This window comes from Helianthus annuus, chromosome 5 (assembly GCF_002127325.2).
Source record: "Helianthus annuus cultivar XRQ/B chromosome 5, HanXRQr2.0-SUNRISE, whole genome shotgun sequence".
NCBI classification, from domain to species: Eukaryota; Viridiplantae; Streptophyta; class Magnoliopsida; order Asterales; family Asteraceae; genus Helianthus; species Helianthus annuus.
This window is the reverse complement of record NC_035437.2, coordinates 114,551,283-114,578,480: the sequence shown is the minus strand read 5'-3', so window position 1 is coordinate 114,578,480 and position 27,198 is coordinate 114,551,283. Positions and strand designations below refer to the sequence as shown.

At 36.8% G+C, this 27,198-nt stretch overlaps 1 protein-coding gene across 1 annotated transcript; it reads left to right on the top strand.

The window, feature by feature from the left end:
- Nucleotides 1-12,520: 12,520 nt before the first annotated feature.
- Nucleotides 12,521-13,653, top strand: LOC110943459. The gene is made up of 2 exons (XM_022185208.2): nucleotides 12,521-12,707; nucleotides 13,200-13,653. Exons 1-2 carry the CDS (start codon nucleotides 12,652-12,654, stop codon nucleotides 13,651-13,653), a joined length of 510 nt encoding a protein of 169 aa, XP_022040900.1. The 5' UTR covers nucleotides 12,521-12,651.
- Nucleotides 13,654-27,198: the final 13,545 nt, after the last annotated feature.

Below are 27,198 nucleotides of genomic sequence, written 5' to 3'. Positions count from 1 at the left end.
CACCCACTCTTCCAGTTTGCACGTGTTCACATTATTTAGACCCAAACTTTGACGAGATTTTGAAAACTTAAAGGGTTCGAAACCTTATAACAAAGGGTTCAAAACCTAGTAATCAATCATCCTAGAACAGATGATTAGTTTTCAAAGCAGATCAAATTTATGTTCTTGTTGTGGTTGTCACCTAAGGATAAGTGACGGTATTGTTTTATGACTAAACGCAAGTAAACTCGCGTTAGGGTCCTAGGAAGGTTATAGTCTAGGTCAAAGCATTACTAATAACCTAATTCTCTATAACCATTGGCTCTGATACCAACTTTTCTGTCACACCCCGACCACGTAAAACAACAAAACGTGGCGGAAACGTCGGGGAGTGTTGTAACAGAATCATTGTTTCACAACCATGGATTAAACAAATTTCGTTTTATTGAATTAAATGAGTTACAATGTCTTAACAATAAAGAAACATAACTAAAATTAACTAGTCTTGCATCTTTTAATGTCACTAAGGTCTCGTCCAATCCTATGTGAGCATGCATCAATATCATCATCAAATATCATCAACTATTGTACCTGAAACACATGTGAAAATACGTCAGCATAAAAATGCCGGCAAGTACATAGGTTTTATGAAAAATAGGATCCATGACTTAGGTTTAAGAAAATGTTTAACCAAAAACTTGTCATGAATCCAGTTTAAGTGTTTGCTTTTATAAAACGTTTGAAAATCGATGATAGATATGTATAGTTAAAAGAATGATGTAAGGTTAAATGAATAACCAAGTAAATATGAGTTTGTATAAAACAAACTGTTTTGTAAAACAATGTCTTGTGAAAAAATTGTTATTTGTGTAAAAATGTATAAATCCAAATGAATGATTTAAATAACGCTACGCCATGTAATATAATACAAGCACTTATATATAGGAAGTACCAGCGGCGTATCCACCATGCTTGTATCACATTACACACGTCTCGTTACTCAAATCACTTACCCACATAAACCACCAATGTAAATTGCCCATGTCTAAACCGTTGTCAAATGTCAATCAAGTATTGTGTAAACAAAATGTCATGTATGGCAAGTGAAATATGTTACAACCAAACCATAGGTAAGAATGCACAAACAATGTACTAAGTATGCGACGGATGGACATACATAGCATGATACCAAGTATAAGATGTCTTGTAAAACGATGTACTAAGTATGATGAACATACATAGCATGAAATGTTATGTAAACGATGTACTAAGTATGCACACAATGGGCATACATAGCATGTGATGTAAAATGTACTAAGTATGATGAACATACATAGCATGAAATGTTATGTAAAACGATGTACTAAGTATGCACACAATGGGCATACATAGCAAAAACATAATGAAATCATGTACTAATAGTGTACTAATGAACATAGCAAGTATATGATATAAAAGCATGAAATCATGAAAGTAACAAGTAGGCACATGTGTTTCACCCCAAAATGTTTGAAAAACAGTAAAAGAGGGGTCTATGTACTCACTTGAGATTGCTTAGAAGTCCTAGGATAACCACCAAGCAAAGCAAGAAGATCACGGAATCAAACGGCACCTATATAGGTATCTACATTAATAACCGGACCTATCGGAGGATCGGGTAGTACGAGGGTTCGTAAACCAAATAAGTATGGGAACTTATGTAATATGGTTTAACAAAGCTTACGTACTAAAACGAAACCTATCCTAAGTGCTTACGACCCATTACGACCCGTTTAGGTAGCTTATGCTACTTTAACACGTCGTTTGCGTAAAACGCGTTCGGAAAGCCTAACTAGTCCTATGACAAGTATTATATGCCTTAAAATGTCTAATATTGTTGCTAAATCAGTTTAGATGTCAAAAATTACGTTACATAGGCTTAAAATGAATTTTGGCGCAAAAAGGGTATTTTGGTAATTTACCTAAGGCATAAGAACTACTTATCATACAGCTACTTAAACGATGTGACCATAAGGTATAACCTCGGAAGGTTATTCCCTATACAACTATGGTCACCTAAAGTGTTTGGTCGGATCCTAAAGATCGACCAATTGGGTCGGGTTCGTAAGTATAAGCGATTGATTAGATCGCTTACCTTTACGACCCTAAACAAGCACAAGTCTAAAAGCGACGAGCTAAACATGCTAGAAGATGTTTAGTAGAGTTAGAAAACAGGTTTGGTATTAAAACAAACGGTTTTAATACCCTAGAGTAGTTTGGTTACAAAATACGCGAGAAAACGCATTTTGGCCGAAACTGCGACTCGTCACTGAGCCTAGATAACGTGGTAATCAGTAGGTATAGTCACTGGGGACTATGACCATCGTGATTACGCTCACGTTATGAAGTTTAAACGAACTTCGCATTGACCATAAACTGGTTAATGCAGAAAGTCAAACGCAGTTTGACTTTAACGCTAAAACGAACGAAAAACGCGAAAGAATACTTACAGAAGGTCCCCGCAAGATTCGAACCCGATTCACTCTCAGGTAGGAAGCATATACTTCCACTTAGAGAGTGTAGAATCAGATTCAAATGTGAGGAAGAATGAAATGGGTGAGGGGTATTTATAGATTTCCTTGAACCGTTAAGATCGTTCGTCGAAAAACGTGATTTGATCTAGACCTTACATGTGGGCACATGGTTTTCAAAAACCATGGGAGCCCCTAATGTGGACTATGTTCATTGAATACCATCCCATGGTTTTGCAAAACCATGGGTGAAAACCATTAACACTTCAAAATGGACTAGGTTCATTGAATCTGCCAAAAATTTCAAAAATGGTCCCTACACTTGTAAAACTTGATTTTTTTGGCACTTTTAAACCCCTTTAACCTCATTTCAAGGCTCTAAAATGATATTAAAGTATAGGGAACTTAAAATATGCTCAAAGACATCACGGATGTCGGTTCGTTTGGTCGTACGGTTGCGGTATTCGCTTAATTACGACGGGAGTCGTAACGAACGCAAAAACGATCCAAATTAAGCGACGAATGGAATTTTATCATGCCAATCACTAAAATAAAATATTTTAATGATTACATAAATTTTTGGATGTCCGGATATATTCAGGACGTAAGATATGCACAAAAATGCAAACTTATGCACTTTTGACGCTTTTAGTCTTTATTGATCAATAAAGTTTATTTTAGCATACCGAACCCTTCAAAACTGATTTCTAAGTTATGTAAGGGTTATTTAAGGTATGTTAAGCCTATTTCACTATTCCGGAGTGTTTGTTGCATTAAACTGGTTATATTTACGCATCAGATCGCGTATAACCTTCCAGAAAGCGATTTAAAGCCTGAAATCGAACAAGAATTGATATGTGTAAAATATACACATATTTTTAAAAATCCCAAGTATGAAACGCAAAATTTCATTGGTTTGGAATTTGTTTGACGGTCACAGTGACACAGGTGTCACACATCTCATATGTCTAAATGATTCATATGTTAAATCACCAATAATAGGCCTGTTTCATGTTGAATTTCAGGTGAAAGATGAACTTTAGCCACAGTCTTCGCAGCTGGCTTCGCCTTCACAACCGGCTTTCACAGACGGTTTAGCTTTCACAGCTGGTTTCACTTTCGCAAACGGCTCAAGCCACTTCGACAACTAATATACAACATATGGAGGTGTGTGTTCTAATTTTTACCCTTTTAGTTTTGATTCTTAAGCATACATTTTCTGTTGAGCATAAAAAATGCTTTGAGGGACATAGATATACCTGATAAAACAGGTGGGACGGGGTGATGGGTCAGAATGGGTCGCTTAAAAAAGTGGTCAATTTTGTTCAGGTTAGAACGGGTTCAGGTCAGTTTTTTAATTTCCCAGCTTTTTTTTTAAATTTTGGAGTATACATATAATAAACTTTTACCTTAAATACAAGACCATAATAATGGCTGGATAGTTTCAAAATAATGCCAAATTGAGTGATTATGTATGAACACGTAGCATACAAAGGATTTCAATAGTTAGATGGAGCTAGACAAAAATTACATGAATGTCTTGCCTATCAAACCTGAAAATTAGTTAACAAACCTAATCGAACTAGACAACAAGGAGATTCAAGGCTGTTAATGGTCATCAGAGAGTTCCATATCATTGAGAGCCTAGTATATATGCGTTGTCATTAATTTTTATCTTTGCTTAATGATCATTACATACAATTTTTATTTGTTCATCACATCAGCACCAACATCTTTTAATTAGCAATGAATATAACAGATTCAATAGTTGCAGTTCTAATGGCAAACAAATGCAAACAAAATCAAAGTGTACAAAGAGAAGTCAATAATTATGATAAAGTATGCTATTTATACTTCATGAAAACAAAAAAGAGACCTCTGGGATTAAAAAGGATTGCAAATTCATTCTAGACAATTTATTTATGACTAGTATTTTCTTTTTAGAGTTTTCTATTAGCTAAAGTCATTTATATTAATGTGTATCCAGAAGTGTTGTTCGCGTGTTAAGGAAATGTGCATGTCTCAAAAAATTATGCACACAGCCGACCCAAAAAATTTTGCTAGAATTCGCGAAGAAGTTAAGAGATGGTAATACGCCTTTACTTTGCTCGTGGTTTACGTTTTTTTACTGTTCAAGATGCTGATTCTTTTATTGATATATGTTACCACTAATGCAGAGAAATGATGACTCAAACAAGGAATTACCTAGTTAAACAAAAATGTTTGAAAGTGCACCTACAAGGACCAAGGGGGGGGGGGTGGGCATACGATGACACTGCGATGAAAATTGTAAGTTCATTTTAGTTTCGTTTTGAGAATTTTGTATGAGGTATCCTGTATGGGTTGACTTTTAAAAGTCAGTTACTTGTTATTGTTTTACGTTGTTTTCAACAAGCAACTTGTATTGATGGTTTATTGGATGATGTTTTTATAAAATCTTTTCTTATTTTCTTTTATAGGAACAATTGAAGAACTTCAAATCTCTAGGAGATGGAAGTGCTTTGGTTGATCATTTTACGGACGTCTACCTTTGACTTTATGGCGGACGTATTCCTAAAATAATGATGAAAAATGGGATGGTGGCGTAGAATCATACATAATTTCGGGTGAGTTTATGGAATCATTCAATGCGAGTCTTGAAGTTGAAAGAACACAACAATGCGAAAAGAAATTGAAAGGGCCATCACATGAAAAAAAAAACCTAAGCTAGAAGCTATGTAGAAAGATTATGACAACCAACAAGCAAACTTTGAAGTTACGATGCGAATTATTATGGAAAAGCTACCTAATGGAGTATTATAGGATCTTAGAGATGATTAGGAGATTTTCGTTACTTTTTATCATTGTACTTCACAACTTTATTATGATTACATTGTTCTTTTGATTTTGGACACATGTTATATTACTATATAAGATTATCTTATATAATTATGTTATTATTATATTGGTTTTTTTTTAAAATACTAGTGCATATAATAGAAATTTTAGTATTTCAAATAGTAATGCTATAAAGTTGCATTTGACTTTAAAAAGGTTGCATTTGAGTTTAACAAAGGTTGCATTTTAGTGTAGCAAAGGTTGCATATGAGGTAATAAAGGTGCACTTGAGTGTTAGAAAAGTTACATTTAAAATTGAAAAAAGTTGCATTAGCATGTAAAAAGGTTGCATTTGAATAGTAAATGCAACTCTTTAAAAAAAGTTGCATTATCTAATAAAAATGTTGCATTAGGTCTAATGCAACTTCACCTAATGCAGCCCTTGATAAAAGGTTGCATTAGGCCTAAGTGTCACGGGGTTACTTTTCGACCCCTATGTGGCGTCCCCAAGTCCCCAGGGACAAGCCAATTCATCCCGCTTCTTTGTGTGGGTCACTGGTTTCGTCCTGCCTTGGACTCATCAGGAGAGCGGCGCTAGCTCTTGACCAGTGGTGCGTTCATCGTTTGCACGACTAGGCACGTACACCTCTTCATTGACACTAACTCTGTCCCCCGATAAAGTCCGGGACTAGCTAGTAACCCAAGCATTTACGCACCACCCACAGCATTGCGACCTTCAAATATTTGGCCCGTGACACTCTCCCACCACCATTTCATGCACGTCTTCGTGCATGCTGGCCGTCCCATACCAGCTCGCATACACCTATTATTTTTTCCTAGTTTGATAACTGTATATTCGTCCTATACGGGGTTGCCTACTTTATAAAACAGTAAACCCTATGTTTGGACCCCCAAATTTTTTAGATCCTCATTTTGAAATATCATGTGTTTATATAAATATAATAATGGATATTTATATATGCAATTGGTTTTTACCTACACATAACAATTGGAGTACGGTTTTTCTTCTAGATAACAATTCAAGCTTTCAATTCTATTGAATTCAAAATGTTTTGGCTTTTCAGTCATATTTAAACACCATATTCTAAAAATAAAATTATTGCACTTGAGAAGAACACACAGAACCCTGATTTAAAATGTTTGAATGTATTGTTATTCACTTTCATGTATCTTATTGATCCTTGAAGAATATATAGACTAACAAAAGTAAATATGTGGCATTGCAACAGTGTGCTTGATTATAGCCTTTGGAGCTTAAAAAATGGGACCATCGAGTTTGGCATGGGTCTTTAACCAAACAAGTACTTTGTTGAGATGACAGTTATTTTCCAGTCATATATTGTTATTGATCATTGTTAACTTTTGTATCCGGTGGAGCAACCATCCAAAAACAATGACAGACCAATACCATACGGGTTTAAGAAGCAACCACCTCTAGATATAAGTAGTTGGAACGGGTCCGTGTGAGCTACATCTTGAGTTAACAGGACCTCCACCACCGTGCCCAACTAATGTTAATGTTTCATATGATAGTGATGATCTATATATTATCACCTATAGCCTTTCGACATGTACATTTTGTTTTATATTAGTTGGAGCTACCATCCAAAAACAATGACAGACCAATACCACACAGGTTTTAAAAGCAACCACATTTAGATATAAGTAGTTGGAATGGGTCCGTGTGAGTTGTATCTTGAGTTAACAGGACCTCCACCACCTGGCCCAACAAATGTCCATGTCCAGGTTTTCAGATGATTATGATGATCTTTATATATTATTACCTATAAACTTTCGATATGCACATTTTCATTTACAAAATGATATAGAAAATGATTCACATTTTGTGTTTGTTTTAATGATTTGGTAAGTATTTTGATTATTTAAGTGTACTTATCTTATGTTAGGCTAACGACTTAGAGAAGTCTAATTATTGTTGTAAAGTCAAGTGAACACACATTTGATATTGTTTCTTATTAAATTTCCCTAATTAAACAAGTCATAATTAAAATGTCACATATTTCATATAACATCAAATACCTAAATACAATGCATAAGGTTTGTTTTATTAATTACTAAGACAAAGACTCTTATGTGATCCTGATCCAGTCCTGTCTTTAGTTCTCACTACATGTATCATGTGTAAAAAGGTTTTGGGATTAATTTAGTTTGCATTTTAATTTAATAAAATAGACAAGCAAGTTCATGTGTACACATATATAATGAATAATAAGACAATGAATCATGGATAAATAAACCAAAACCAAATGCTTGTATCCCACACCCGCAAGGGAGTAACTAAATGAGGTGGCGATACCAACTTCCCATAGTAATAAAAAAAGTTTAGCCCATGAAAGAAAGTGTGAGGTGATACCACACCTCATAGTCATGAGGAGAGGTCAGCCGTGGATCACAATAAGCTTCTTTGACTGTATTCAATAACCAAAACACAAGAACCGAATGAACACATAACCAAATAATAATTGAACTACACACTGATATTGTATGCTTGATAATGATTAAAAATGAACAAGAAAATTTATGACAAAATGATACACCCCAAAAAGTTAATGTAAAAAGGGGAATATAATTTACTCACTTTTTGCGAAGATTTGATTCACTTAATATGCAACCACACAATTTGTGAAATTCAACAAGATATTTATAGTAAAAATTAATATAACAAACCATAAAGTTTTATAAAATAAATAACAACCAACAACTCTATTAAATTAAGTTCTCATATTTGGGGACCTAAAATAGCCAATTAAATATTCAGAAAAATACCCAAAACCAATTTTTTTTTATTTTCTATATCAATGAAATTGTAAATATTCTACAAAAATAATAATTTAACAGGCTAATCATTCGATAAATACCAAAATATTGCAAATTATTAGAAACACATTTAGTGGAATAACAAATCTGATTTTAGGTTTAATAGGTATTTATCTTTAAAATAATCAAATTTATAAAAGAATATTTTTATTACGTAATTTTATAAGATCAATTAATTGCAAATAATTACCAACAATTATAGCACTTTTCTTGACATATTTCCTTTGAGCAATTCTCCGGAAGAAAACGGAAAACAATTGAATTTCTTTAAAAAAACAGAATATTTATATATCATGTAAAAAAATTAGTAACAATGTTCAAATTATTTGTATTGATTTATTTTTTATTTTTAATTGATTTTCTACTTGATAAAATTCATGAAATATAAATGTATAAGATTATAATATTATTATATTCTTTAATCATGTGATAATGATTATAAAGAAATTTACGATTTACTTTTTTATATATTAAACTCGTGTAATACACAGGTTTATAACACTTACACAGGTTTATAAGCTAGTGTCCTTTATATTTTAATTTACCTCTTGAATTAAACAAGGTTTGACTAAAGTGCCCCTCATGTAATTTTAAGGAATAACATGGATTTTATGGAAATACATGGATGGAGTTAATTTTAGGGGCTAAAAAGGTTAGGAAAATGAAATTGGTGGTTGAAGTGTCATAAAATTCCTTTATGAGCTGAAATAGTTAAAATAACTTAATCACATGCGCCGAAAACGTAATTTACTTTTTTCAATAAAAGTGTAAAAATAAATCGAATTTGCCCTATCAATTTGCAAGACACATAACCAAACTTTACATGCAAAATTATCCATCGTTAAACAACAAGACATAAACTATCACAACATATGAACATAAAGGATCAACTTTGTGAGTTCGTTATATTTAGGATTAAAAGTGAAATTCACAATATACCTAAAGGTCGTTATATTAAGGATTAAAAGTAAAATTCACAATATACCTAAAGGTCGAAAACTCTAATTTACTAGTAAAAGAATAACTTTATTTGCACTATGATAGATCAAAATGATATTTTCTATAATAGTTGGGTTCCATTTTGAAAGCTCTTAAAATTCTTAGGGTGATTATAGTAAAATTTTCATTAGGGTAACCCCACACTTCCTATTTAAACCAACATATTACCATTTTCATTATAATCACTTAATCACCGCCGCACCCTTTCTTCTCTCATTCTTACCAATCCTGGCCCCAAAGATGGCATCTCTTTTTCGGTGCAAATGTAAGAGCTTTTATTTATTTTACTTTTATCTAATTTGATTTGCCTCATAATCTTTATTTACATTTTTAAAAATCACTGCTTGTTTTCAAAAGTACTAATTTGAGAATTTTGGTTTAATTAATTGTATGGACATGTATGCTTTGATTTTGTTGGTGTTGATGTAACATATACGCATACTAACTTAGGGATGAGCAATTGGTATAAAATACCGTCCCGATCCTGATCCCGATCCCGATCCTATCTCGATTCCGATCCGAAATCCCGATCCTGGATTTTTTCGGTACCGGAAACGGTATCCACTTTTTGGCATTTTCGGTATCGATACCGTACTGAATTTTACCCTCAAAATACCGATACCGTACTGTACCGACATATTTCGGTATCGGTGTCGGTGTCGGTACCAAGTTTACACAAAATTCGGGATCGGTATTTTTCGGGATCGGGACGGTATCGGTATTTGCTCATCCCTATACTAACTCTGATAAGTTTGAAATTCATTACCAAATACATTTTTAGAATTTTTTTTTCTACAAGCATGTTCTAGAATTGATCTATAAACAAATGAAGAAGAATTTGTAACAATTATTTTTTTTGTTCCTTATTTAACGTATAGGTATGAGGATTTGTGTTTTTTTGTTTGTTTTGTTGGTTATAAATGTTAGGTTTGCTATTATTCACCGATCTCACATCACTTTGACGTGTAGTTATCAGGAATTTATGTTTTTTACTTGTTTTGTTGGTTATAAATGTTAGGTTTGATGTTATTCACCGACCTCACATCACAAATGGGTCTGGGTAATCATTTAGGAGTAGACTATAGCATGGGCTCAATTGAGAAAGGTAAAATCCAAAACCATTCAAACTACTTAATAAAAATGATCTATATATAATACCAGCCACTACTATAAAATAGGCCTAATGCAACCTTTTAGAAGCAACCCCTTTTTCAGATGAGTTGAGTTGTATTTGACTCTAATGCAACTTTGTTGAAGATAAAGGTTGCATTAGAAGATCTAATGCAACCTTTTTCATAAAAAAGCTGCAAAATTATATTGAATTTGCAACATTTTTCTTAAAAAGTTACAAATTTTATAGAAAACTGCAACCCTTCTTCTAAAAGGTTGCTTACTTTTTTTAAAAGAATATCATATGTAATGACAACTTATTTTAAAAGGTTGCTAGTTATATATATTACTACAATAAGGACTTGAAAAAGGTATTTACTCTATAATATAACTAGTGGGGTGTACTCGTGTTTGGTGGTGGGGCGAACCCAGTTTTACATTACATTATATTATTACAATAACCAAAGGTCAAATGGTGTCAATATATAAAAAAAGCTAATTGTGAGGTAGTTTTAATAACATGTACGTATGTACTTTGATTACTTGTACATTACTACTTAGGATTGGTTTCAAATAAAAATTATATCCAGAAGTAGATAAATAGGCACGTCACAATGGCATACTCAAAATTTTATCAAAGATTATATTATGAGAGTTATAAGAGAGAAATGAAATATGTCCAAAAGTTAGTAACGATTCAGTTTGGTTAGGTTTTAATATTCAGCAGCTGGTGCGGTTTTCAATAATAGTAAATAGTTACTAATGGTTTGGCTTACAATTTGACTTAAAAGTCGGGCTGCGAACACCCCTAATAATTCTTATTGAAGCATGATAGGCCCTATATGTCATATTAGATCGTAAAGGGTTAGATGATATTACAATGAGTCATGGTAGGTCATCAATGAGCTTTGATGGTTTATACGTGTCTTAGTTGGGTGTAAACGAGCCAATCCTAGCCCGAGCTCGCCTAGGCTCGAACTCGACTCATTTAATTTACCTTTTGAAAGCTTGTGCTTATTTATTGCTTTGAGATTTGTTTTAAATGCTTGAGCTCAACTTGTTTATTATTTTTTAACTAATGTTTATAAGTTATAACATAATATATATTATTTTGTTATATCAGTTATAGCTTTAGACAAAAATAATAATAACAATAATAAATAATAATAATAATATATAAATGCAAATCTCATAAATAATAGGCTTATTTAAACTCATGAGCCCTTTTGAGCTCGATAAGTGAAGCGTAGGCTTGAATTAATTTACTTGATGGTACGAGTGTTAAAAAGAGCCGTTGAAACTGCTTGAACTGCTCAAATCGAGTCAACTTAGCCAGTTTGGCCGTGTTAAGAGAACCATGGTTCAATTTAAGATAATCAGATTGATAATCCGGTTTTGACGATTCAATTCATGGTTGTTGGTTTGAAGTAGATCGTATAGCATTGTTTTGGTAACTAATGAGGTTGTGGTGAAGTGGTTGGAGAAAAACTTGGTGTTCCTTGTGACCCAGGTTCGACTCTCACTATCCCCATTATTTTCTGTGGCATCCAGGTGAAGGGCGAATATGGGTGGCTCTGTTTGGTTTTGGATGGGAGGTGAGGTTTTACCGATTATTCCACTGTCGTGCCTTGGGGGTGTAGGTCGGGTTTCCGCGCATCTGGGCCGAGGGGTTGGCTTCGGTCGAGTAGTCGACCTTGGCCACAACGCCCGGTGTCACGATGGTTGGCACGTCGTTTCTTGCGATTAAAAAAACGACTCTAAAACATTTAATTAGTTTTAATGATTGCAATACATCGTAACATGTATTAGTACAAAATAAAAATACAAATTGACTTATATAAACTAAAATACTAAATTATAAAAGATAAATCTTATATAAAAGGAAATTAAAAGTATAATTTTAATTGTAAATAAACATATTATATAATGAAAATCTAAATTGGCTAAATATAATTAAAACCTAAATTGGCTAGTTGGTTTCTAATCATGTGTAAAGTGCCAAATCTCTAAGCTATTCATATTGAAATATTTAGTTTCCCTCTTTTCATCCTCAAACCATTTACCTTCAAAATTTTAGTTTCCCTCCAATCACTCTCAAACATCATACCCAGTTCATCCTCAAATTACTGTTTACAGTTTAAATCACCAAGTGGCCTTTGGCCTAGTGGTATCTGTTGATCAAAAAAATACTTCAAATTACTAGTTCAAGTCACTTAATTAGAGCTCAATGCAACTCCACTGTCAAAAAACGCTACTAAAAAGTTACATGGCTGATGTAATTGTTCTGTTTATATATGGTATGATATGCCCATCTGTTTTGGAATTTATATAGGTTCTTTCAAACGGAGACATAGAAACCTATAATAAATGCAGAGCTATGGCAGAGAGAAGTGAATACCCTCCTTTACGCATCGTCTACGATCCCTATGAAGGGTAAGTTACTCCAACAATATTATTAATAAATTGTTCACCGCTATGTAACTGCTGTTTTAGACAAAATAAAAAAACTGATTTTGAGATGATTCTGGACGTCCATTTTGAGCAGTTATTTGTGACATTAAATCTCAGCCGTATTGATTCCCAAAATTTGGCAGTTGAGCGGTTGAGCGGTTCTCTCCCACGTCCCTGTTCTTCCTTCTCCTACACGGTCCTCAACCGCTCCCTTAAATTTATCCCAATAAAACTCCCTTCCCTTTTCATACTCTGAAGAATCATGCTTCGTTTGTTGAATCATTGCTTTATCGTCAACTCTTGGTGGGGTAAAATTCGGAGGGCTTGCCTGTTATTACTGGATACATGATGTTTGATACTTTGATGTAATGCCTCACTGATCCGCTAACAAGTGTGACTGAGTTTTAGTATTCTATATAAGAAATCTGTGAATAAGGTGAGACAACAAGCTAAGCTTGCTTGCCTGTTATGTAGGGGTGAAATCAACGGGTGGGCTGTGGTTGACCCTGCTCAGAAATTCATGGACTCGAAAACAAGAAATTGCTCAGTTGGTACCGGTGATTTTGTTGGAAATTATTATCAACTAACAGAACATGCCAGCTGTGTACACCCAGGTGTTAGGCCAACAGATGTAGACCCTGAACGCGAACTTGAGTGGAGAAGGTTGGAAGAAGATATGGTGCAACAAGACCTGCTCAGTATGCAGTTGGAGTCGGATCATGCAGCTGAAGTCATTGTTGGTAAGCCTGATCTCCCTCTCCCGATTTGGGATTCTGATTACGCGATATTTGTTGGTACTTTAGAAGCAAATCTTGAAAATGTATTATCTGAGTTTGATTTGTCTTCAGGCGACGTCACTCGGATTTGGCATCTTTGGTATAGCATGCCGGATAGTTCATCTTCAGATGAATCAGACAGTGATTCGTGAATGTAGTATGTCAAGAGAGAATGCCCGAACCACAAGAAGCAGAACCCCTACACATGTCAGACAGAGATCAAAGAGTTCAACAAGTTCACATAACCGTCAAGAATAGGTAACTACATTGGTTGAGTTCCATGAGCTTAGCTCAAACCCGCCTTAGCTTTTATGTTGATTTCTCTTGGGTTATTCTGGGTCAGATATTGTTTGAATCCTATGTTAGTAATGTCAGATGTCTTTAGATCTGCTGCTAGTATACTGGTACTATGATGATCTGTTTTTGTATTTTATTTTGTTTTCTTGGCTGATTTTCATTTTGATTTAATTGTACAACTTGTATGGGTTCATTTTAAAGTAAGTCCTGTATATTTATGCTTATTGTTGAGCTCGAATTTTATTTGGGTTGGGCTGGTCTAAAGCTGATGAGTTGACTTCAGCGTTGTTTGTACAATAAGGTGTGGTAAGTATCAAGCCTTATAGTTTTAGTTTTGAGACATTGGTCATGATTTTTAATTAAAATAGAAAAACAATAAAAGACAAATGTAACATCCCACTTCATAAACTAAATTAAAAATTATTTTATAAATAATAAAGAGTTGTATGTTGAAAGTTTATTTTTAATCTAGTATGATTAAATGATTGATACGGAAGGTTTGATAGAAACAAAATATGAGGAGGGCTAACGTTGAAATTATAAGAAGATAAATGGGGGCTAGAGGTCATCAATACATTTTTTAAACACCTGAAAGATGTAGGGCGATTTGGACAGAAGAAAAATACACACCCAAACTATAATTCTAGAGAGAGAAAGTTACGGAACAGAGGGAAAAGGGGGAGTTTGGCGATAAACTTTGGCCGAGGGTGCACCAGTACCTGCATGTTCTGTCTCCAGCCAAATCTCATGGTTTTAAGTATGGGAGATAGGGCGGCAGAAGCGGTGTAGTCGTTTTCTTTGGCACCCGCGAGCGACGATCAAGATTAGGCATTGGGTATGGGTTTCAAGGGTGGATCGGTCTCTGCAAGTTGTCTCCAGCCAAATCTCATGGTTTTAAGTGTCGGTTGTTGCAAATTTTGGTAGCAAACTACAAAGTTCTTACAATATTGTTCGACAATGGAGTGAATCACAACTAAGGTGATACCAACGTATCCGAGAATTGTTCTGCTCTGATACCATGTTGTCACGGGGTTACTTTTCGACCCCCGTGTGGCGTCCCCAAGTCCTCCTCGGGGACAAGCCAATCCATCCCGCTTCTTTGTGTGGGTCACTGGTTTCGTCCTGCCTTGGACTCATCAGGAGAGCGGCGCCAGCTCTCGACCAGTGGTGTGTTCGTCGTTTGCACGACTATGCATGTACACCTCTTCATTGACACTAACTCCGTCCCCTGATAAATTCCAGGACTAGCCAGTAACCCAAGTGTTCAAGCACAACCCACAGCATTGCGACCTTCAAATATTTGGCCCATGACATAAGGTAACCTTTTCAAGGCCTAATGCAACACTTTCTTAGGGTTACATTAGCTTCATTTTCTTGTAGTGACCTAAAGCCTTTCGACATGTAAAATTGTATTATATAAAAAGTAGAAGATAATTCAAATTTTATTTTTGTTTTTATTTTTCGAATGTGTTTAGAATATCTAAGTTTGCTTGTCATATGCCAGGCTAGTAGATCTCAAACGTCTCAATGAAACCCGCGATTGGTGTTTTGTGAGGTAAATGCACACCTATTATTGTTTCCTAGTTTGATAACTGTATAGTCGTCCTATACAGGGTTGCCTCCTTAATAAAAAAGTAATCCCTATGTTTGGACCCCCAAATTTTTTAGATCCTCATTTTGAAATATCATGTATTTATATAAATATAATAATGGATATTTATATATGCAATTGGTTTAATTTACCTACACATAACAATTGGAGTAAGGTTTTTCTTCTGGATAACAATTGAAGCTTTTAATTCTATTGAATTCAAAATGATTTGGCTTTTTGGTCATATTTAAACACCATATTCTAAAATAAAATTATTGCACTTGAGATGAATACACATAACCCTGATTTCAAATGTTTGAATGTATTGTTATTCGCTTTTATGTATCTTATTGATCCTTGAAGAATATATAGACCTAAAAAAGTAAATATGTGGCATTGCAACAATGTGCTTGACTATAGCCTTTGGAGCTTAAAAAATGAGACCATTGAGTTTGGTATCGGTCTTTAACCAAACAAGTACTTTGTTGAGATGATTAACGTAAGTATTCAGTTTTCATGGGTTATTTTCCAGTCGTATGTTGTTATTGTTATATTAGGTACCATCCAAAAACAATGACAGACCAATACCATACGGGTTTAACAAGCAACCACCTCTAGATATAAGTAGTTGGAACGGGTCCGTGTGAGCTACATCTTGAGTTAACAGGACCTCTACCACCTTGCCTAGTTAATGTTAAGGTGTTATATGATAGTGACGATCTATATATATTATCACCTATAGCCTTTCGACATGTACATTTTGTTTTATATTAGGTGGAGCAACCATCCAAAAACAATATAGACCAATACCATACAGGTTTTAAATGCAACCACATTTAGATATAAGTAGTTGGAATGGCTCTGTGTGAAAGCATATAATCCATGCTTTTTTAAACACAAGGGCGTGACTAAATGAGGTGGCGATACTGTTGGTGCACTTGTGTCTGTACTTTGTCTGTATTCGGTCTCGATGTAAAACGATGTCTATGTTAGTCTTGTAAGTTTGACCAAGTCAACTATCCTCCTAGTTTGACTTGGCCAAACAGTTTGTGCATGAATGTAAAATGTCTGTGCCGAAGGATGTCTCATCGAAGGATAGTTTAGATCCTTCGATGAGCTCGAAAGATGAATCTCGACAGATCATCCTTCGAGAGATACATAGGTCCTTCGACAGGTTTAACTTCGATAGATGATCCTTCGATCATCTATCGGATCCTTCGATCAGCCTTGATGATCCTTCGGACAGACTACCTGTGTTTGGGTATAAATTCCCATGCAGTGTGTTCTTTTCAGTTTCAGACAGAGACAGACACACAGACAGAAAGATAGACTCGAGAGATAGAGAGAGTATTCTGTCAAGAACACACACACACTTAGAGAGAGTTTACAAAACTGATTTGTAAACATTGTGCTTGTAACCGGAACCTTCATTCGTATTAATACAAGTGGTGTTAATCGGTGAATCTTGTGTGTTTTGTGTTTGTGCTTGTTTCATCCAGGTTTGCTCACTAGCTTGGATTCCGCACTTGCTAGTGGGTTAGTATAACAAGGTTAAGGTTGAACCTCATCCTCCGCGAGGGACCTACAAGTGGTATCAGAGCCGTGGCTCTTTACTTTGTTAAAAAATCGGGTTTTGTTCAAGTTTTGGTGTGTTTGGACACTTGGTTTAGCTCCCGTTTTTAGTGATTTTCTTGGTTTTCTTGGCATAAAAACTTGTTCTAAACCAACCGGGAGTGCTTAAAAGCGGGTTGGGTAACTTACAACTTGTTTTTACGAAAATTGGAGATTTCCGGCCAAATTCCGGTGTGTTCCGGTGACTGGACTTTCTGGATAAGGTTTGCCATTTTGGGCATATTCTATTTGAAAATCAAAGTTGGTGAAAAGTTGAGGTCAGAACATCCTTTCTGCCGAAAGTTGGTTCACCAACCAATCACCTTTCTCACCAACCTGCCACCGTTTCATCAGTTGTGTCAGAAGCGATCGAAGGATATCTTTCGATATCGAAGGATCATCTATCGATCAAGGAAGGCTCGATAGATAATCATCTTTCGACCCATCCTTCGAAGTTGGTAACTTATCCTTCGATACAGGGAATCTAGTTGAAAGATACATTTTCGAAAGATAAGGATCTTTCATTGTGAATCTTTCGTGATCAGTGTTCGAAAGATAAGGATCTTTCATTGTGAATCTTTCGTGATCTTTATTCGAAAGATAAGGATCTTTCAAATTGTGAATCTTTCGAAGTCTTTGTTCGAAACTCAACAGTGATCTTTCGAACACTGTTGATCCTTCGAACAAGTCTTGATCTTTCGAACAAGTCAGTATCTTTCAATTCGTGTCTGTTTGAACTTTAACAGTTTGTATTTGTGTAGGTCTTCTATTTGTATTTCATCAAAATGAGTTGTACAAGTCCTTGGGACTGGAGTATTGACTCACAATCTAGTCAAGAGCTAACCTCTACTGCAGCTTGGTCGAAAAGTATGTTTCCACCGCCATCAATCAGTCCAAGTCAATGGGCTTTGGTATCCAATCAAAGTCAAAGCATTCAAAACCTTTTGATTAGTGAAAGCGAAACGGGCAGCAACAATCGTCCACCAAAGTTGAATCATATGAACGACTTTCCATCATGGAAAAACCGCTTTCACACGTATGTTCAAGGGCAAAGCACCGATCTTTGGACGTGTTTCATCAATGCATTCAATGCTAATCTTGAGGTTGCAGCGTCCACTTCAGAAGGTTATGCTAACATGCTCGAAAATGACAAGAAGGCTTATGAATTGGAGAAAAAGGCCTTTGCTACACTTACACAAGCACTCAACAAAGATATCTATCATCAGTTCTCCTACTGCAAGACCACGAAAACATTGTGGGATGCCTTAGTTGCTAGAGGAGAAGGCAATGCAGCTACTCGAAAGTCTCGTCATGATTTGTTGAAGAAAGAGTTTGAATGGTTTCAATTTTTGGAAAACGAAACTCTAAATGATATGACAACACGGTTCTATCATTTGATTAGTGAAATGTGTGCTTATGGGGTTGTATCTACTCAACAAGACATGGTGAATAGGTTTGCTGACGCTTTGCCTCCAAAATGGAGTTCTTTTATTGAGTTGTTGAAGCATACTGGAACTCTAGACACGGTTAACATCTATGAGTTCATCCAGAAACTGGAACATAAAAATGATGAAGAAATCAGGAAAGCAAAGCGAGCTCCCGCTCCTCAAAATACAGAAATGTACCTTCCAGGCTTCGATGTTTTGGCAAGATCTGCTGCAGCTCAGCAACCTAAACTGCAAACTGCATTTGTGTCCAACACAAGTTCTCTTCCGTTTCCTCAATCAACTGCTGCTCCAGCTTTTGATCCGAGGTCTTACATTCCCGTCCCAACACAGCCACAAGTCCAACCACCACAACAACAACAGTAGGCTCATTATACAAACAATCCTCAACCTCAAAATCCTAACACAATCCGAGTCGATAATTCAAACCTTTCACACCTCAGCATTGAAGTGGCTAAGGAGCATATGGAAATTATCAATACAATGGTCAGTGCTTACTGTGGTTTGGTAGCAGGTCAGCTTGGAAACATCAACATGACCAATGAAGACTATCAACAGATCGACAAGGAAGAAATGGAGTTGATGGATATCAAATGGGCTTTTGCTAGTGCAGTGAGAAGGGCAAAAGATTTCATGGCTCGAACTGGAAGAACTTCGTTGGAAGGAAAGAAAGATACGAAGTATGGGTTTGATATCAACGCCGTTACATGCTTCAATTGTGGTAATAAAGGGCACTTCAAACGTGAGTGCACTCGACCAACAAAACAAGGCAATCACAACCCTTTCAGAAACCAGACGAGTACTACAAATGTGAATGCCCAGCAAGAAAACCATGAGAGGAGGATTGTGGCAGTTAATAACAATCAGGCCCAGTCTGGAACTTCAAATCCCAATCGGGCTTTGGCTGTTCAAGCTGATGAGGGATGTGACTGGTCTGTGCAGTTTGGTGAAGGTGATAAAGGAGGTGGAACAGCTTGTTATGCAAAGATCATCAAGCATGTTCATAAAGAAGAGTCCTCTGAAAGTGATGACGATTCTGGTTATTCTGGAAGTTCTGATGAAGAAGGCTCTGTTTCTGGGGATAATCAATCAGAGTCTGATGTGAAGGAGGAAGCAGGTTCTGGGGTTGAGGATTTATTGAATGAAGCTGATGATCTCATATGTCAGAAATCAATTCTGATCAAGAAGGCTGCTACTACATCCAGGGAAATGGAAAAGTTCTTTTCTGAAGATGGATCTTTTTCTTTTCAAACTGCTTTTATGACAAATGTGTCATCCTCTTCGAGTCAGGTAAATTCTGAACCTCCTGCTCCTAGTGTTTGTGAATCATGTGCTGAAATGAAGCTTGAACTAGAAAAGCTTCATAGTCATAATCAAAATTTGGTTATTGAACTTTCCAAATGCAAAGAGGCAAATATGGCTTTAACTCGGAACGAAAAAGATTTTAAATCAGTAATTGAAACATTAAAGAAAAATGTTTCCGAAGTACCACAAGCAAGTAAGTATAAATGAATACATTAACATTGTGGAAGAAACTAAGAAGCAATCAGCCATAGCCCAATGCGAGCATGATGCGATCAAACAAAAATTGGAGAGTTATTCTAACTCCCAATTTGTGCTTGATCACATCATCGATGTTCAACAACCGAAGGGAAATCAGAAAGGCATAGGGTATAAGAAATGTCCGCCCCCTTTGATGAACAATTATACCAAGATGCCTGATGAGGAGGAAATGCCTCGGTATGAACCCAGTGTGCCTCTTGATGTTGAGGAATTTGCTGCTGGCCTAGGGTTCAAACCGGACAATTCTTCAAACACATCCTCTAAGGAACAAGAAACTTCATCATCCATGAAGCAAAGTCCTCCAATTATCGAGGACTATGAGACATCGGATGATGAATCAGAAGTGGATGTAAGTGATCAGAATAAATCACTTAACAAGATGAAAGGAGTAGTTATTCCACGAGAGAATCACATTCTATGTGATCCTGATACTCCTGATGTCTCATCTGTTAAGAAACAAGTGATTGATTCTATCAAAGTTGATAAGACATGTGTGTCTACTGTTAAAAGCAGTAATGTGTTGTATACATTGGTTGGAGATAATAAAATCTACTCAGATCACGTTTTTCCAATTAAAAATGTAAATCAATCTTTGATTGAAAAAGTCTTTGAAGACAACACAAACAAATTTTTGGGAAAAACACTTCCGGGAATTGTTGTAACACAATGTGATCCAATTCCTAAGGCTGAGATTAGAAAACAGTTTGGTAATCAAAAATCTTCAACCACTCAACAACCTAGTGCTTCTAATGGTAAACAGCCAGTCAAACGAGCTCAAAAGCATTATGTCTCTCAGATGAAGTCTGAACAAAAGGAGCTCAATTTCAAAAGAAAGCAAAAGATGTCAAGTTCGTGTCATCCAAGGGTACTGATAAGATTGAAACTTTTGAGAACAAATCTAACACTGATTTTGTGAAATAAGTCACAATCTTAAAACGTAACAGTGATAACAATTACACTCAACATACAAATGGGTGTGATGAAAAGGCTAGTACCTCGGGTTCCACGAGTTCGACATCTTGTGGTCAATCAAGTTCTCCTAAATTTGTTGAAAGGAGAACATGTTTTAAATGTGGAGAAATTGGGCACATCATCAAAAACTGCCCAAATGCTCCAAAGAATAAATTTGTTGAGAAAACTCCACCTGAAACAGTTCATCCTCAACGTCGGTCAGTTTCACCTAAACATGATAAACGAACTGTAAAAGAACAAGAAACTAAACAACGACGTAAGAACATGAAAACTGTTGAAAAAGCTTTAAAATCTGAAGTTAAAACAGTTCAAAGGGAACCAAGTGTGTCACAACCTGTAAAACCAGAATCTTCAAAAACTGGTAGGCAAAAACGAACTTGGTTACCTAAGGCGGGTGACAATTCAGGGGGAGCAGTTGTTCTTGAAAACCATCAAGAGATTGATATCACGTTTCGTGATGCTCAGGGACGACCCAAGACCACTAAGGCTTGGGTCCCCATTCTCAACTGATGTTTTTAAATGACATGTGCAGGATGTTCTAGGAGGAACTATTAACAGTCACTGGATCGTTGATAGTGGAGCATCCAGGCACATGACTGGCGACTTACGGCTCCTATACGACGTGAGAAACATTAGAGGAGGGTATGTTGCTTTTGCGGGAGACAAAGGAGGATTCATCACTGGAGAGGGAAGTATCTCCAATGGTATGGTGTGTTTCGATAAGATCAATTATGTTAAGCAAATTGATCATAATCTTCTCAGTGTGTCACAAATCTGCGATAAAAAATTCTCTGTGCATTTTGATGATGTCGGCTGCTACGTGCTGAAACCTGGATTCAAAATTCCACAAGAATGGATTCTCTTATCGGCTCGGAGAGTTAATGATCTTTATATTCTCGACATGAGCCAAGCGATTACAACATCTGCACAAGTCACTTGCTTTGTCTCGAAAGCCACGGAAAAGGAGTCTATATCTTGGCACAGAAGAATGGGACACATTCACTTGAGAAAGATGAACCATTTGGTGAAAAATAATCTTGTGAATGGTGTGCCTGTGAGAAGTTTTCATTTACAAGATATCTGTGTCTCGTGCCAAAAAGGGAAGCAAACAAAGAAGTCTCACCCTTTGAAGAAAATCAACACTGTCAGCATGCCTCTCGAACGTCTTCATATGGATCTTTTTGGACCTATGAAACACAAGACAACATTCGGAGATGCTTATTGTTTAGTTGTTACTGATGATTTTTCTAGATTTTCTTGGGTATCCTTCATGGCACACAAGAGTCAAACTCCTGGCATCCTCAAAGATCTTCTTACAATGTTGGAGAATCTCTATTCGTTGAAAGTGAAGAGGATCCGAAGCGACAATGGAACCGAATTCAAGAATCAAGTTATGGATGAGTTCTGTACTTCTATAGGCATTCTTCATGAGTACAGTTCTCGTTATACTCCACAACAAAATGGTGTCGCGGAGAGGAAGAATCGAACGATTATAGAAACTGCAAGAACAATGTTAGTAGAGTCGGAACTCCCTATTCAATTCTGGGGGGAGGCTGTATCGGCTGCATGCTACACGTTAAACAGAGTTCTTACAGTAAAGAGACATGGCAAAACTTGCTTCGAACTCCTTCAGAAAAGGAAACCGGATCTTTCTTACCTAGAACCGTTTGGTGCTCCATGTACTATGATTGAGCCGGATGGAAAGTTTGGAGCAAAAGCTATCGAGGGTTTCTTCCTTGGATATGCTACTCCGAATTTTCGTGTTTGGAATCTAGCTACCAAAAAGATTGAGCTATGGAGTGAAGTGAGGGTTCAAAGGTACATGAGTCCCGCTAGGGCTCCGGGTGATCTGTGGATGTTCGATTATGATGGGCTATTTGACTCCTTCAATCTGCCAACCTTTGACGAAGAATCAACAGCGGCTAGGATGTTGTTGGAAAGTGACAACGCTGCTGTCTCGCCTTTGGTTAGACCTATTGTTGTTGACCCTCAAGCTTCTTCGTCTGTCAACAATATGGTTCAAAATGAGGTTTATGAAGATGCTGCTGATTATAATGAATCTTCTGAAGATGATGAATATCATGATGCAGCTGAAGGATCTTCGGCTCCAGTTGCTCCTGTTCAAGGTGCCTCTGTTGATACACCTCATATGCAGAATGTAGACACTGCTGAAGGGAATGCATCCACCTCTACACACATTCCTGGTGTGGAGTTGGTTGTTGATCTTAATCTTAACAATTTGGGTATCAATGCACGTGTGCCAGAAAATCCTGAAATGAGGATTCATGATACCCACCCCCAGCAGAATATTATAGGAGATGTCCATCGCGGTGTGCAGACGCGTAATCAGCTGAGAAACAACCGGAATGCTGGTTTGTATTCAGCTATAAGAGAATCTGGTCAACAAAATGACTGGTCCTTCGCGTGTTACGTGTCACAAGAAGAACCAAAATCGTGGAAAGAAGCGTTGAAAGACAGTGCTTGGGTTGAAGCCATGCAGGAAGAATTGCAGCAATTTCAAAAGCTTGGTGTTTGGAAGCTTGTTGAAAGACCTGAGAACTACAAGAAAATTGGCACTCGATGGGTTTTCAAATGCAAGAAAGACGACCGTGGAGTGGTTATTCGGAACAAAGCACGTTTAGTCGTTCAAGGTTTTCGTCAGATAGAAGGGATCGACTACAACGAAGTCTATGCACCTGTTGCACGTCTGGAAGCAATTCGGATCTTTTTGGCGTATGCCTCATTCAAAGGATTCAAGGTTTACCAGATGGACGTCAAAAGTGCATTCTTACATGGTGTGGTTGAAGAAGAGGTATACGTCGAACAGCCTCCAGGTTTTGAAGATCCTATCCATCCCGATCGGGTTTGGTTGCTCAACAAAGCTCTCTATGGTCTTCATCAAGCACCACGAGCTTGGTATGCAACCTTATCCACCTATCTGCTGGAGAACGGTTTTCGAAGAGGTCTTATCGACTGTACTCTTTTCATCAAAGAACAAGATGGAGATCTTCTTCTGGTACAGGTATATGTTGATGATATTATCTTTGGTTCTACTAATGATGTTTTGTGTAGGAATTTCGAGCGAGTTATGCAGGATAAATTCGAGATGAGTGCTATGGGGGAAATGACCTTCTTCTTGGGCCTACAAGTGCAACAAACTGAGTTTGTGATATTCATCCATCAGACTAAATATGTTGGTGACATCTTGAGCCGGTTCCAGATGTCTGATGCAACGCCCATTGGTGCCCCACTGCCACAAAATCACGGAATTACTCCAGACTTGAAGGGTGAAGCTGTTAGCCCCTCATACTATCGCGCAATGATCGGATCTCTTATGTACCTCACAGCATCAAGGCCAGACATAATGTACCCAACGTGCCTGCTTGCCAGATATCAAGTCAACCCGGAGGCCTCACATCTTGCAGCTGTAAAAAGGATTTTTCGTTATTTGAAGGGTTACCCTGACACCGGTCTATGGTACCCTAGGGATAATAACTTTGACCTGATCGCATTCAGTGATTCTGATCATGGCGGATGCAAAATCGACGGCAAATCCACAACGGCTGGATGTCAGTTTTTAGGAAATCGCCTAGTCACATGGCAGTGCAAGAAGCAGACGTGCGTCGCTACATCTACATGCGAAGCTGAATACATTGCTGCCTCAAGTTGTTGCTCTCAAGTTCTTTGGACCCAACAACAATTGCGGGACTACGGTTTTGAATTCCTAACTACTCCTATTTACGTTGATAATTCCGCTGCTTTACAGATCACTAGAAATCCTGTGCAGCACTCAAAGACCAAACACATCGAAATCAAATATCACTTCATACGTGATTGCTTTGAGAAAAGGCTAATCGATGTTGTTAAGGTCCACACCGATGACCAACGTGCCGACCTTTTTACCAAAGCATTTGACAAATCAAGATTTGACTTTTTATTATTGGTAAACGGCATTAAGGTCAAGCAAGGGTAAAACCAACATCGGAAAATCATTTTTGTAAATACCTTTGTGTTTTAAATTTGTCTTAGTTTATTGATTTTAGGGGGAGTAAATCCAAAATCTGAAAATCCAAAAACATCGAAAAATTTCAAAAACACAAAAACAATAGAAAAACAAAAATGAGTTTCCTGGCGAGCAAAAGAGAAAATGATAGTACATCAGTGGTCTATCCAAACCTTTTTAAACCTTAAATGAAAAACGATAAGCAGCTCTATATAAGATGTATCGGTAGGCTCACAATCATTTTAAAGTATGCAGGGTGATATAAACTTAAATCGACTCAAGACCAGGTGGGAACCATTCATTGGCATATGGTCTTAGTACCGAAATTTCGTTTGATAGATTGCCGAGGTTCTGAGATATTCGGTCTTTATGCTGCTTATCATCTGGGTATCATGGTTGTATCTTTTACCGAAAAATAACAGGGACGCAAGTCTAGATCTTCCATGATACTATACATACGTGTACATATCTCATACTGCATTCGACCTCAATAAGTGATAAACAATCACATGTCCATACAAAATAAGTGATAAATCATCACATTTATCCGGGAGTCAAGTTCGTCTCTCTGCTGTACCAAAGTACTGACCTGTTCACGGACTTGCTCCTGTGCCCTCATGCATATGAAAATAAAGTTCCTCATCAATAAGTGATTATATCACATAGGGCTTGTTTTCAAATCAAAATAAGTGAGTATCTCACATCTGATACGGTCAAACAGATGATAATCAGTATACTCACCGGTAAGATGAATTCTCGTGCATACCTTGATACGGGAATGTGTCGTATGTGAATGAACACAGGTCGGTAAGTATAAATCATACCTTAACGTATCCCCTCGCCATGATTACATCTGATAAGTTGAGCTTAAGCGGACAACATACCGATAATTGTTATAGGATGCTTATTTTAATGTTAACTAACTGAACAACAAGAGTGTTTTGACATGACCGTACACTGATATGATTCTCTTACCCTCGAAACTCGCAAAAAGAATGTCTGTATATATTTATTTACTGCTTATCTTTTATTGTTTTATTTTTAAACAGTTTCGTCGTTTGGTGCATATCAGCACGACATTAGCGGTGATGTCGTTTGATAACACTCAAAGGATATTAAAATTGTTGTCTTTTAATTTATTCAAAAATACCAAAAAGATTTTAGGTGTGTTTTAATATAAACTTTGTAAAAGCCAAAAAGATTTTATTTCTACTTTATTTTGGATCGTACGATGTTGGAGCTCGAGTCTTCGTTACCTGAAACCTGAACGAAAACCGAATTGACTAAATCTTCATAAACGGTCGAAATTTGCAAGCTTTGAAAGTTAAATTTAAAATTGAGAAATTTATTAATCTTTCAAACTGTCGGACGGTGTTTGATTGTGACATGGTCATTCGTGTGTCATTTGTTTACACTAACTATTCCAAGCAGTTGTTCTCATTACGCGTTTAGATTTCTTGCATGTGCAGATTCTAAAGGCTAGGAGAACATGGTCGATGACAAGCTTTGGAATGAAGACACGACGTGAAGGCACTCAAAAGATGAAGATGATCGAGCTGCCGCTGACCATCTTCAACATCACACGGATCTTAAGCTTTGAAGATCAAGTCATTCACGAGCATAACTCAAAGGGGAGCTTATGTTAAGGGGGAGTTTGTCAACACACTTCCTACATGATACGGGTAGTTTGTTGATACACTTTCTGCTTTCAAGACGTGAAGACTTTGAAGATCCTCCGACTTTGATGACTCGAAAGGACATCCGAGACTTGAAGACACGAAGATCAAAGATGATCAAGATCGAGACAAAGCTACAGCCAAGGGGGAGTTTGTTGGTGCACTTGTGTCTGTACTTTGTCTGTATTCGGTCTCGATGTAAAACGATGTCTATGTTAGTCTTGTAAGTTTGACCAAGTCAACTATCCTCCTAGTTTGACTTGGCCAAACAGTTTGTGCATGAATGTAAAATGTCTGTGCCGAAGGATGTCTCATCGAAGGATAGTTTAGATCCTTCGATGAGCTCGAAAGATGAATCTAGACAGATCATCCTTCGAGAGATACATAGGTCCTTCGACAGGTTTAACTTCGATAGATGATCCTTCGATCATCTATCGGATCCTTCGATCAGCCTTGATGATCCTTCGGACAGACTACCTGTGTTTGGGTATAAATTCCCATGCAGTGTGTTCTTTTCAATTTCAGACAGAGACAGACAC

Bases quoted from the DNA above. Each gene is read 5' to 3' on its own strand.
- LOC110943459 (XM_022185208.2), top strand. From the start codon at position 12,652: ATGGCAGAGAGAAGTGAATACCCTCCTTTACGCATCGTCTACGATCCC. The intron at 12,708-13,199 runs GTAAGTTACTCC...CCTGTTATGTAG, and splicing joins GTCTACGATCCCTATGAAGG to GGGTGAAATCAACGGGTGGG.